Source organism: Pelecanus crispus, chromosome 12 (genome assembly GCF_030463565.1).
Source record: "Pelecanus crispus isolate bPelCri1 chromosome 12, bPelCri1.pri, whole genome shotgun sequence".
In the NCBI taxonomy this organism is placed as follows: domain Eukaryota; kingdom Metazoa; phylum Chordata; class Aves; order Pelecaniformes; family Pelecanidae; genus Pelecanus; species Pelecanus crispus.
Genome location: NC_134654.1, coordinates 5519797 through 5533244, shown reverse-complemented (window position 1 = coordinate 5533244; position 13448 = coordinate 5519797). Strand labels below are relative to the sequence as shown.

Sequence of the window (13448 nt, the reverse complement as noted above, 5' to 3'; positions counted from 1 at the left end):
GGACTCAGTGAGACAGCAGGTTGACAGTCAATTGTGAAAGAGCTCAAACATTCCATTCTGCTTATTCACCTTTATAATAGCCAAGAACCTGATCTCTGACCTACTGCACTGGCATGTTCATATGAGGTTGTGGATGTTTCGGGGAGGATTTTAAAACAAGTGTGTTTGGTTTTGCTATGTGCATGGCTGTATGTGAATGTGCACATGCTTCTTTGTGTTTAAGTTACAAGGTGTTCTTGGCATGTGTTGAAAAAAATATAATCCCCTTCAGCAATACCCTCACGCATATATCAGGGTGCCCCATATCACTTCAGAGTACAGATACGTTTCATGGTGGGTCTGTCCATAGGAGCTTCTCTAGCTGCCTTTTCCTCACATCTCTTTCTAGTTTCCTTCTGTGCTGCTGACCTAATTTGGATGAGATACTGGATCTGACGGCTCTACTGTCCTCACACTGAACACAACACACACTGCCAGTATTTTGGCCTTTGAGAGAATTCCATTCTAGCCATTTAGCACTGTATGCTGTGCAAAGACTGGGTTTAAAGGACAAATTATACATGCATTTTCTTCGAGCCCACACACTTCAGGGCAGCACCAGCAAAATAACAAACTGTCAAATCTTCGGTGTTACTAACAAGGCTGTGGTTAGTTCTTGCTAGGAAGACATTTGTATTCTGGGAAACTTCCACTAACCTGAGTTGGTCTCACCTTAGATCCAGCACACACTTCATTTGTTCACTGGGAAATAACCCTCTGCAGTGCTGACTCTGCCTGGTAAAACTGAACTGTCGGCTGTGCTTAGTGTTTCCAAATAATCTCCTAGGTTTAACGATTCATCTCCAGGTCTGAGCTGTGTATGTACAGATTTGGCCTGGCCCATAGGAATTATGTGATCAGCATACCACTGCAGTTTCCATACTTGCATAGACACTGAGCATCGGTGTCCAGGAATTATCAAAGGCCAGCTGTTCCTCTGTTGTAGGTTCACCACATCTCTCGCTTGGCCCAACGGAAACTGCTTCTGGAGGCACTGTTCGAAAAGTGGGACAACAATGCATCTGGGTTTCTGGACCTGGAAGAGGTGGATGCTGTTCTAAGCACATTCAAGGAAGGGATGGAAAGAGAGGCCTTGAGGAAGGGTAAGGAGACAGCTCTGCTCTGAGAGAACAATGTCAACACAGTAGGCCTTGAACCATTCAATGACATTTGTTTTTGCAAGCAGTCATAAGCATACAAGGTATGATGCATAAAATGAAAAGGAACTGTTATCCAGACCTACTTGTTAATGCATAGCTCCATCCCCTCCTCATGTGCGAGACTCCCCTGCGACAGATTCCCAGTCAGAGAGGTAGCCCAATGCTTTCATGACATTGTGATGTGTTGAAAACTTATTTCAGCTGTAAGACGCGATGTATACTTATAATAAGGCAGCGAAAAACACACGTAAAGCCTGAGAACAATTTTTGCACTTCTAGTCTAGCCTGTCTGTGTTATACAGCTATTTTTAATAGATACATTTTACTGTGCTATCTGCAGGAATGTATCTGCATAGGAGAGAACACCAGCTTTCCTTATGGGTCTCAAACGGCCTTTAGTAACCCACACTGTCACGCAGCTCTCATGAATTAGATAGCAACTTCAAGTCTCACTTCTCTGTTGGTTCATTTCTCCAAATAAACTTAGCAAATTTGGTCCTTGACAGAATAGACTTGGGTCAGACAGAAGTGCTTCACCTGGACCTGTCTGGCAGCCTCACACATATTAACCTGTGGGCATTAGGTGCTCTGAAATACCGTATTAACAATTAAGAACATGTCTACATGTGCGCTTGGGTGGAGAGGACTGGTTTATTCATCTCCACACGTATCTTCATGTTGCTTGTTCTGCCACACATTACTGAAAACGGCTCATTTTGGCAAACACCAAAATGTCTTTATCCTTTAGCTCATTTGAGGCAGCTGGTGGGGTGGGGAGCGCACCGGCATGTTACAGTTAATTGTCTCCAGGCTGCACAGCCACAGAAGAGACTGGCAGTTCACAGCTCTCTTGTATTCAAAGCATGCCAGGACACACTACAGAAATATGGAAGGACATAGTCCCTTCCGTGAAGGGCTCATAAACTAAAGGACAAATAAATAGAAAGATAGCGTAGCAAAATCAATACCACCTACAAGCAACATAAAACTATTTCTAGCAGCTTCAACCTAACCTCTCAAAGACCTCATGGAACAAGCAGGTTTGAGGGAAAGGTTCACAGACATTGCACTCCTCCTGGATGAAAACAGAGTGAAAAGTGGCTATTTGATTTGATTTGATTTTCCTTGTAAGTGAAAAGTGTAACATTACAGATATAATGGGGGAAATAATTTGTTATGCTATAGCTCAGTAATGAAGGAACCGATCATGCCATGTTTAACTTCATATGTATTTCCTTCTTCCTCTCTTTCTTCAAAGAGAGGAGAAAGTGGAGGTGAAAATCCAAACATTTTTATACCATCAAAAAATTCTCCATCCTAATTCTGTCAGAAAACCAGAAATTAAATTAAAAATATTGAATGTTCTTTAGATGATGGGCAGGATAAGACAGCATTAACAGTCAGCTCCACCATGATTGGGGCCAGTCACTACTTGCTACTTCTACAGCTAAAATGAGTGATAAAATGCCCCCTGACTTCTGCGGGGGAAGGAGGAGGCTCTCAGCTCCCATAAACGTCAGCGTCTTGGGTGCACTGGGAGGCAATCAGGGCAGCTCCCTGCCTGTTCCTGTGCATCATCAATCAAAGCATTTTCCATTGCAGTGTTCCTTATAGCCCACTGTAGGTATCGATCACAAAATACTCCCTGCTTAACAGCAAAGTCACACTTCTACCTATATATCTTTGCTTGCTTCGTTTACTAGCAGGAAGTGGCTTGACATATCGCGCTCTTTCCTTTTCTTTACTTCTTCAGGTCCAACAGGATTTGAAATCAGGATGCAGAAAAAAAAAAAAAAATATATGAAAGTGTTAGTCATGGCAGTGCTCAGGAGAGGCACTGCCAAGAGCATGATCAGGCAAGCACAGCTCGGGCAGAGCACCCGGTGAATCCCGGGTTTCCAAAGCCGGGAAGCTGCCTGCATCTTCGGAAGCCTGTGCAAGAGCTCCCCCGTGAGCCCAGAGCTGCGGCGTGGGGAGCAGCGTCGGCCCTGCAAGGGCTGCTACAGGGCTTGAACTCCTCTCTTACACCGGCTGCTGACTTAAGTAACATCTGAATAGACACCGATGCGGTAAACTTACATTTTCATGCTCAGTCTGTTAGGGTTACAACTCTGAGTCCCATTTGTCTTCAGGACCTCCGGGCAAATTGGAAGTTTGGGAACTACAGTGAGTAGATACAGGAAAGGGATTCTTGAGAATCACAGTTTGACCCTTGTGGCGTTCGTCATTCCTCCAAGCAAAAGAAAGCTCTGCCAGAACTTTCTACTGCAGCTTATTTGCCCGTATTTGGACCAGCCCAGCTGCAATCTCTAGGACATGAAAAAGGGGACTGGGGCACGGCTCCACTCCCCGGCCGTGTGCAAGATGGGAAGGAGCAGCCTCCGTGCAATGATCTTTACTCCTTCACTCCCCTAAGAGCTAACAGGCAGCACTTCACTGTTTTAGGTGTTCTTCATACTCATTTATTCTTCTAAACCCTGTACTTCTTATAAAAACTCCCTTGCTCCACACCTACATCCCTTGGTGCGGTACAGGTGAGTCCAGAGCACTGTTGTCCTGACCTCTGTATGACTTCAATAGAGCTTTCATTTTCTTTGCTCTTCATTTATGAGATTTAGAACAATACAAATGTTATTTCAATAATTCATCAAAGGCACCTAAAGGGTAATTAAGAGTAATAGTTACTTTGGAAGGCCTCAAAAGAAAAACATGATGTCTGCAAGTATGGTATATAACGGAAAATCCAGGAATATGAATGATCTGTGAAATCATCTGTAGACTCTGGCCTTCACATTTTTAATGGGATTGATGAATATTTTTTTCTATAAGGTCTCAACTACTACTATGCGGAATGCCTACTTGCAGCCCAGTCCCACCAGCCCCTCAAGTGTCCATAAAATTTGGTTCTGATGTGAAGATGCTGCTGATTTTTGATAACTCCAAGTAGCTGTCCTATTTTCCATTGACATTTATTGCTTAGGTATGTTGCAGAGGTACAAAAGGGGCATTGAAGCAATGCCTTGCAGGTTTCTTTCTCAGTAGGTGAGAACGCAGCCATCTAGAGGAAAAGGTGCATCCAGTCTGGAAGCTGGAGATTACCTGTCATGATGACAACTTACATTTAGGAGATAGCTCCAAGAAACCCAGAATGATGGACTGGAGCACTCCATCCAAATCCAGTTTAGGGCTTGATTCATATTTTGCACAAGAAAAGCAGAATATTTTATTCAAATAGACTGTCCCTGTCTTATTTTCTCTTTCTTCTACTAGCAAAGAAACACCTTTGCTCCTGTTACCCACAGCTCAGCAGAGTGGGGAAGTTATCCCCAAAGGCATTCCAGACTTTCCTTGAGTTAGTTGCTTCTGAGTTCACTGGTGATGAGGATGAAGCTATTGAGAATTTGGTGGAATTTCTGACTACAAGCGTGGAACAAAGTCACGTGGAGTGCCTGCAAAGCTTAGCCAGGAGGAAATGGCTGCACAATATCCAGCAAGCAGCTGAGACCAGCGGAGCAAGCATGGGACCAGTTTACAAAGCAGTGTTTAAGGCCCTCTCCCAGGTACGCATCCCAGGGAGCACAAGAGTCGTTTGTGTCGGGATTGTGGCACTGACTTCAAACCCTGGTGCATTTGAGTGGAACTCGCAGGTAGCATGGGAAGCTGGTCTGAGGCTGCTTTCCTTGTGCTTTTCTGCACTTAGCTGATGAGAGCCAATGGTTATGCACAGAAAGAGTCACAGGTCAGATCTGCGATACAAGAATTCTCGTCCATGCTCCGCCAATACAGAATGCATCTCATGGATACTTATGTCTCCTTTTTTGAAGAGCTGACTTGCATCAAATCTGGAAATCCATAGTTATAGTTTTGGAGCTTCTGAAATGAAACACACCAGAGTCAGTTTGGGACAAAGATGGTTAATTTGTAGTGGAGATAGTTTCTTTTTTAACTTGCAGCTGCAACTTTAGATGCTTGTCCTCACCATTAAAGCCCTCCTCAAAGCAAAACTTCTCTCATCGTAGCTGGAGTGTTCTTACAACATTGTCTAGATTTGTAATTGCAACTCTGGCACTTGTTTGTCTGAGTGTTCCAAAGGAATCTCCTATTGGAGAAGAAATCCATAGGAGTTTTGCTTAGGTTATATAGGTTTTTTTACATATATATACATACACACACTTAGGTTATAACCTGAGTTAGGCACAGGTCATAATTAGGGATTATTTTTATATTAATTTCTCCCCATCAGCTGCAGGAAAAAAGAAATCCATTTTCCCTGCCAAGCAAAATACCAAGTGTTTTTGCTTGTAACAGAGCATAGCAGTCAGACGCGATCACAGCATAGACACATACATGTCATGTAGTTGGTGCATGACATACAAAATCAGTGACCCAGAACAGTATCTCAGCAGAAAATGAGACAAGTGCTAAGTACATGAAGTAAGTGTAATGGCCAATGGCTAATGTACATAATGTAATGGGAAACATTTGGTTGCTAGGATGCAGAAGCCCACGGGGATAACAAGAAGATCAGTGCATATATTGCCCTTTTGGAAGAGAACCAGCGCTCACCAGAGCGGGGACAGATTCTCCTACGCTATGTGGCATGCACCGCAGATGATGCTCCATATGTTCTAAATCAGATACTTTACAGAGACATGAAAGGAGTAAGGTAAGAAAAGCTGCAAATAACTGTTCCTTTTTCTCAAAAATATTTGGAATGCCGGGGTACCAGGCAGTGTTTGGGGTGCACTGGAAACAGAGCTTGATAGAGGGAATCCCCTCAGGGACCATTGTGGAATGATTCATTATTGTATACATGCCCTTATACTTTGCATGGTCTACTTAGAACTGCTATGTTTGGGATTTCACTCCTTTCCTTGGGGAGATTAGCTCACAGTCTAATAAATCTCATCCTTTAGCAAAAGTCTATTATATTGGGCCTACATCTTCTTCTTTAAAAATTAATTCCCTTACACCAGTTTACATCCACAGGATATTTTTTGAGAACAATGCCTTTCCTTCCCTAGTGTTTACACTATAAACAGCTTTCATGCCTCTTTATTTCTCATTTGCAAAAGCTAGACATATTTCCCTCTTTCTTTAAATATTGCTTCTTCTAACCTATTAAATGTAACTGCTGCTCGCTTCTGTATTCCCTTTCATTACATTCATTAGTTGATGTTTTTAAAATGTCCTAAGGATGAAAAGTGCCTTATTTATTACCACTGTCTTTGGGATGCAAGTGGTAAATGTGGTATTTCTGGGTGTGGTCAGAATAAGGAGCTAACGCTTTCCTTCTCTGATGCCAAAAAGCAGGGAGAGATCAAAGCTGCAGTATTTATTGCTTTGCTAAAGGTTTTCTGCTACTCTGAACAAACCTCCTCATAAGTTTATTTTGCAGCTTTGCAGCTGTTGAAGAGGGAAAGCCAATCCATGTTCCAAGAGTTCAGCTCCATGGAAATATCCACTTCTGGAACTATGACCGCCCAGTGGAGGAGAGAAGAGGTTCACTCCTGGTACTGCCATTGCACGACGCTCGCTGGAAAGTCTTTGGCGTTCTAGGACTTGACACACTTCGGGATGAGCGTGAGAAGACCATCTTTCTGACCCATGAGATCAGTTTCTATCAGGTAAGCACCATCAGAAAGCAGTTTGTTAGACTACTCTTCAAAAAGCCGTGTAGGGACCATGTGAATTTTACATGTTCGTTCTGAGTAAACGTAAGATGTACAACTAAGAAAAGACCTGTGGGCCCCTTTTTACTGTATATGGCGAAAGCGGTGTGAGCAGAACACCTTATCGGTACCTTACTGATTAGCATCTTATCTGTAACCGATTATGAGGTATCACTTCATCAATAATGTATTTAAGTTTCTCCTGACTAGTAAATTAATTGCACTTTTGCGCAAAGCCCCAAGATAGTAGCTTTTATAGTGTCTATACTATACAGATACTATAGTATCAATACTATTTTGTATAGTAGCTGAAGCTCTGAACCTCATATTTACGTTTGTTTCCATAAAGTGCCATGAAGACTTACATTTTACACGGTGGACTACTTATAAGCAACAGCAGTCCGGATTTCTTTGGGATGCTCTTTAAAATCGGCCTCATTGTGGATGCGTCATCTGGGCAGCAGGGAGCGCAGCAAGCCAACATTACCACTCAATTTGGCCATCTCCACTAAAAACCAACTTCGTCTAGTTTAGGGCTTGGCTGTGACCTGGGTACTCTGGAGCTTTAGAGCATTATTTGATAAGGGACATTTCACAGTCACTTTTCAGCTTTACAAGTTCTGATTAAAGTAACTTGTTACAACCATTTTGCTTCATTTTGCTGCGTGAAAGTTTCCCTGGCTTTTTCCCTAAATCATATGGAACCATCTGGCTCATCTGGAGGATTCTGCTTTCACAGGGAGTTTCTCAGGCGTTCAGCAAAGCCTACCACCACGTCTGCAGACTGGAAAATATTCTACAAATGACTGTTACTGCTCTGGACTGGTTGTATCCCAGGGCACCCAGCATCCGCACTGTGATTACATACCTGGTGGAGCCTGGCAAAGACAAGGTACAGAGATTACTGCAGTGAAAAGGCCTGTAATAGTCAGAGGCTGACAAGGCTACTTTAGCGAGGTTGGGCCATTGCTAGCTGCCTGTGATTTCCCAGTGGGTTTATCACAAAAACTGAAGCCTGCCTGAGATTCTCGTGCCTGCCTGTGCAACAAAAGGTCTGCAAGGGTAGAGAGGGAAGGTTCCCTCTGTAAAGGAGGCCACTCTTCATTCTTTTCATCCTCCCACGTAAAACAATTCAAGAGCACTGCTACTATAGTCCCTTCTCCATGGGAAAAGGGAATATTCTCCTGCTTCAATGCTCACAGCTGCATAGCAACCGACAGAGCAAAACCCCACACCTATCCATCTGTCCATCCATGGGTTAGCCGACACTGCAAGTCCCTGCTAAAGCTTTGCTGTTTGGGACCTCCACAAAGGGAGATGCTCTTCTGTGGAGATTTTGCGCATATCAAAATTAGGTATTTTATAGGAAAAAAGAATGTCCTAGCTAATGTGTTAGCTCTTCATTCTGAACTAATGTCAGCAGCCAAGACGTAAATGCAACTCAGGAAGTGGCTGCTTCCCATTAGCTAGCTTGTAAAGGCAGATCATATTCCCCTCCCTGCAGATCATATTCCAGTTTTGAGCAGGCACTTGGGCCCTGGGAAGCTTGTCACTTCATATACAAGTAAGTTAAGAAGATGAAAAGTGTATGCAATATTTAGGACTGATCCTGTGTCATCACAAAGTCTGTATGACATCTGCTGTAGCCATAATTCAGCTGCTTCCTCTGATAAGCATGGTTTATGTTGGCAGCTTTCTGTTGTCATTCCAGGCTCTGCTCTGTTCCCTTGTTAGCTGCCTGATAGCCAGGTCGTTCACTCCCCTCCGTGCCCTTCACGTGTCAAGGCACACTGACACAAACATGACATGAGAAAGAGGACTGCAAGGGGATGGGAAAAAGAAGGGAAACCTCTTCCTGGCCTGTGGGTGTTCCTCAGTGTGGAGCCCGGGGGTGGATTAAATAGTCTGGCTGAGGGAGGTCCAAGGCACATTCTTCATGCATCTTGAGCAACACACTCCGGGAATAAAACCAAGCATTGTTGGGAGATGTCTTTAAGCCATCCCATTGCACTTGAATGTACATAGGAGTTTCCTTTAAGAAAGAAACAATTTCCTCCCTCTCCAAGCTTCAAAATGGCTGTTCCTTTCTTGGATGCAGCTTAAACCTCCCTTTTCTCTCTGGCAGACGTGTGACTACGCTCTGCGCAAGGTGATTACTACAGATAATACAGGACAAAAAGAAATTCATAGCTCTCCTGTTCTTCTCCTCAGAAAAGAAAACCTCTTAAGGTAGGCTCCAGCACCTGCAGTCGAACTAGTTAGCTCTGGTCCTAGACTCTAGCCTGCATCAGACATGACCCATGTTACATGGGTAACGCTGCAAGAGTGTCTGGCTGTAGCTCTCACTATCAAGGCTTCTGGTGCGTATGCATGTGATACTGAATTATGAAGGCATGAGGAGTATTTTCTCTTTGAGTTTAGGCCTGCAAAAACTTAACTTCCAACTTAATGCTCACCAGCTGAGCTGCCAAGCAAGCTCTACATCTGCTGTGAAATGTTTGCGGGATTAGGGCCTACACTGAAGCATTCTGCTCTTTAGAATAATCTGTCTTTTTCCCTGGCCATATTAGTCTAATTTCCTTCAACTATCTGTTTCCTTCCACTGCCAAGATCCTCACACACTTGTCTTTTAAGCGTATTGTCCTTGTTGTCAAAGTTGGTTGAACAGCCATTTGCTGTTCCAGCAGATGTTTTTACTTTTTATAAAACTCTATAGAACAAATATCAACATGGTTATGAACAGGAAACTGCTTTTAAAGCAAGACTACAACCTAATTTGGGTTTGTTAAATTCTTATTATTTTCAGCAATTGCCCTGGCTAAGCAATATTGTGTTCCACAATGCTATTTTCTCCTTTTTGTATATGGCTTGAATGATACTTAAAGCTGTATGTATTTCAGTTCAAGGAAATAAACAATGATTTAGTAACGTAGTACCTTTGTTTTAACAACAAGAGATGAATGGCATCTTACTAAAATATGCTAAATAGATTACCAAAAGAAACCAGAATGGTAAAGTCCAGTACATTTTCCTCTCCTTACTCTCATTTCAGAATTTACTTATTTAAGTGCATAGACAGTTCAGAGGTCATTTGCACTTCTGTCTGTGGAGAATACCACACTGCAGTACCTCTCCGTGACCTATCAGGACAAGCTCTTGGGATATTTGATATCAGCATCGGGCACCAGCAGAAGTTACCACCTCATGAACACAAAGACCTACAAAAAATGCTAAAGATGGCCCAAGCTGCCTGCTCTGAGATACTGAAGATGTCTTTAGAGGAAACAGAACCAACCTATGTACTGGGTATTGTGCATACAGAGCCAAGATAGGTTTTTTAGGGGGGAATTAGGAATTTCAGTAAAACCACATCTAAAGTATTAGTCTTACAAGTATGGAAAGACAAATACAAATCTTTACTACACATGAACTACTCTTGAGCAAGCCTAAGTGCTTAGCACAGTACACTTAAACAGAATGTTTAGCTTTTGACTCTGGTTCACAGGATATTTTATGCGCAATTCCCATGAAGCAAGGTGCTTTACTGTATCAGAGATCTTGCACGTTTCCTCAGAACTGCTCCAACTAAGGTCAAAAGAATTTGAATGTCACAGTTCCACAATCACCTGCATGCCTGAACCCTTCATGGTCTCAGGACCCCTGCTTGCCCCTGAGGCAAGTTTTGTCCCCTTCTCAAGCACATACCCATTTTCAAAAGTTTCATAGGATACTTGGGCTGTATACTAATCAATCACTTAGTCAAGGAGACAAAGAGTTAATCATAAAGAGGGCAGAGCCTTTCAATCAATAATGTAAGTCTTGAGCAGCAGTTGTTTCTGAGAAACTTTTTGAAAGGTTTGCTTTTGATTCCAGAGGCAGAACGCATGGCACATTTGAGGCATGCCGGGATTCTGTTCCACCGGTTCATGCTGCAGGACCTGCGCGAGTGTGTCCAGAAACTTGATGCTAAGAGCTTTGCTGAAATAAAAAGCTATGCAGAACCGCCAGCTCTGGTACATAACATAGTTAAGGCTGTGCTGTTGCTTTTCCATCCAGACTGGAAGGGCTCAGAGAAGACTGAGAACTGGAGTCAGTGTATACTGGTGAGACTTCAAAATATTGAGACTTTGTTTTCTGTTCTTCCTCCCCCAAGAAGATACAGTGGAATTTGCCACAGGAGGAATTAGCAGTGAAATAATTAATTACCTACAGATTTCCTATATGCTTGACTTAGCCATCTGTAATTCTCTAACCTTCTCTTAAGTTTTTCACTGCTACCTGACTCTTTCTGTTCTCTGCATTGCAGAAACTCGATGACAATTTGATTCAGGAGATTTATTGTTTTGATCCAACTACTGCATCTGTGCAAGTTCAAGCAGAGCTGCTGCTGGACTGCATCACTGGTAAATATCATAAACTAATCGTGAGATTACCAGACACGGCTCAGCAATTAAACTGTCAGTGGCAACCTTCAGCTGAGTGCTTTTAAGGCCCTTACTTCAGAAATTAACTTTGATTTCACAATAGATTAAACAACAGGTAAGGGGTCCTAAATATCTGCAGTCTTTTTTGGTCAATAAAAGTCAACCTGTTAAATTTAGAATCAAAATGAACTGCCTTAAGGAAAGGGGAGCAGATCAGCTTTGAAACCTACCGGAACAAGCAATCGCATTGTAAACCCCCAGATAAACATGTTAAGAATGATGGTTCTTTTGGCAAGTGAATCTACCTCAGACCTCCGTGCCCTGCCCGAGGGACTGACCTAGCCCCAGACAGCAACACGACTGTGGGAGGACAGTGTGAGCCCTCCTCTTTGTAAACACCATCTGCCAGGTACTTCATATACTCACTGGCCATATGCAGGAGCTGGGTTTCACTCTGTATTTCTCTCCTTTAATGAATGTGAGCTTTTCTGGTGCCAGAGCAGTCAAGAGGCTGTTATTATTTGTAATAGCTCTGCGAGAGAGATGACTGTTCTTGTTGAGATCTCTCCCTTGATGATCTAATGCCAGACTGAGAGGCCTGTTAAAAAAAATGAAATGTGTACAAGACTTGTTAATTTAGCTGGGGATATTTATCTACAGCACCCTGCCTACTGATGAACAGTGAACACTTAATGCAGTCATAGTTCCTTTTCACGTGTTCCCCTCATATATATATTGAACTAATTCACTGGAGAGAATGAGGCAGGCCTAGAGCATCCAGTGTTCCTCCAGTTAGGGACCTAGATGTAACTAAAAGAATACAGCTTTGGCAAACTGCTGGTATGCTACAAAAGGTTGGTTTCCCAGGCTGGAAATTACTCTGAGAGAATAGTGACCGATCACTGGTGTGAATACAGGTTTAACTCACAATTATAGGAATTCCTTTAAAACGAACATCAGTGTTTAGACATGGTGTATGTTGGATAATGCCCATATGTTCCATATACATGTGCTGTAATACAGAACAGAGCACAAAACAACCTACACTCTGTCGATGGAGCAACCTTTAATGGTACGATTCTGTGGTGACCTTTAATAGCATTTAGTAAAAGAGCTTTGAAGGATATTACTGAGCTTGGAAAAAAACCCCACTTTTCACTTTGCATTTTTAATTATCAAATGTTTAGCATTAAAATATAGCAGAGCACTTTGTACAACAGGGGACCTACCACAATACCAAAGAAATTATAACAAAAAGGCAGCACTCCCGTGCTTGACCATTCACTGTCACAAAAACGCTGTCTGCTTTTCAAAGCATCACCATTTTCCAGGGTGGAATTACTAGACTCGGGGAAAGCTCCGCTGATGGGATGATCTTCTCTGTTTGGTCTTATAACAACACTGGTCACAGTTTTGACTCGGCTTTTGGAGTCACCTCTCTGCTTTGTTTCAGGTGTCCCTAGAGCGGCGGTGTGGCAGCACGGCTCAGCTCCAGCCGAGTACCTCTACAACTGGGTCCACACCTGCCTCTCACTAGCAGAGATCGCAAGTAAAAAAGCTCCATCTTTAGCCCCGTCTGGCATCCAGTTCTAGTGTGCCTCCAATGAAATCTCTGATTCCTCATCTAACCTTAGAGATTCTGGTATTTGACATCTTTTATTAAATTAACTGTTGTTTATTTTTTCTGCATAGCCACTAAGTATTTGTTGTTAAAATGGTAGGAAGTCTGTTAGGGATTATTAATAAAATAGCTGTACAAACATTGAAGGAAACAATTTTGCTAGTAGAGCTTCTAAATTTTAAAAGCTTGATTAAAGGTGTTTTTTGTGTTTTTTTTTATTTTTACTTCTGATGGGAAAAGAGAGGCAGGGACAAGTTTGTAACTACCAAGCTACAGAGCACATAAATGATACAGCAAAAATTTTCAAGAATCAGCCTCCTTAAATTACTTTTACAAATAGTTTTAAGTAAAGGTTGTTTGTCAAGTTCTTCTAAACGTATTGCGGAAAAAGCCCTACATATTTAATATCGCAAAAAAAGCTTTCTTGTTGGGATACAGCTTGAGATTACAGCCAGCTGCACTGTCTGCGGCAAGATTTCATCTTTCCAATAACGTTTCTTTTGGCAGAATCACTTTTTTAATAAAATTTTGG

The 13448-nt window shown here is 42.5% G+C and overlaps 1 protein-coding gene across 1 annotated transcript in view; it reads left to right on the top strand.

Moving 5' to 3' along the window:
* Positions 1-13273, top strand: part of EFCAB5 (EF-hand calcium binding domain 5) — a 33565-nt gene extending 20292 nt beyond the window's left edge. The window contains exons 11-20 of the mRNA XM_075719853.1: positions 986-1142; positions 4470-4759; positions 5693-5865; positions 6586-6826; positions 7611-7763; positions 8997-9100; positions 9924-10177; positions 10745-10974; positions 11178-11274; positions 12749-13273. Of these exons, the coding sequence (XP_075575968.1) occupies positions 986-1142; positions 4470-4759; positions 5693-5865; positions 6586-6826; positions 7611-7763; positions 8997-9100; positions 9924-10177; positions 10745-10974; positions 11178-11274; positions 12749-12888 (1839 nt within the window). The 3' untranslated portion in view covers positions 12889-13273. The remainder of the gene's footprint in view (positions 1-985; positions 1143-4469; positions 4760-5692; positions 5866-6585; positions 6827-7610; positions 7764-8996; positions 9101-9923; positions 10178-10744; positions 10975-11177; positions 11275-12748) is intronic.
* Positions 13274-13448: the final 175 nt, after the last annotated feature.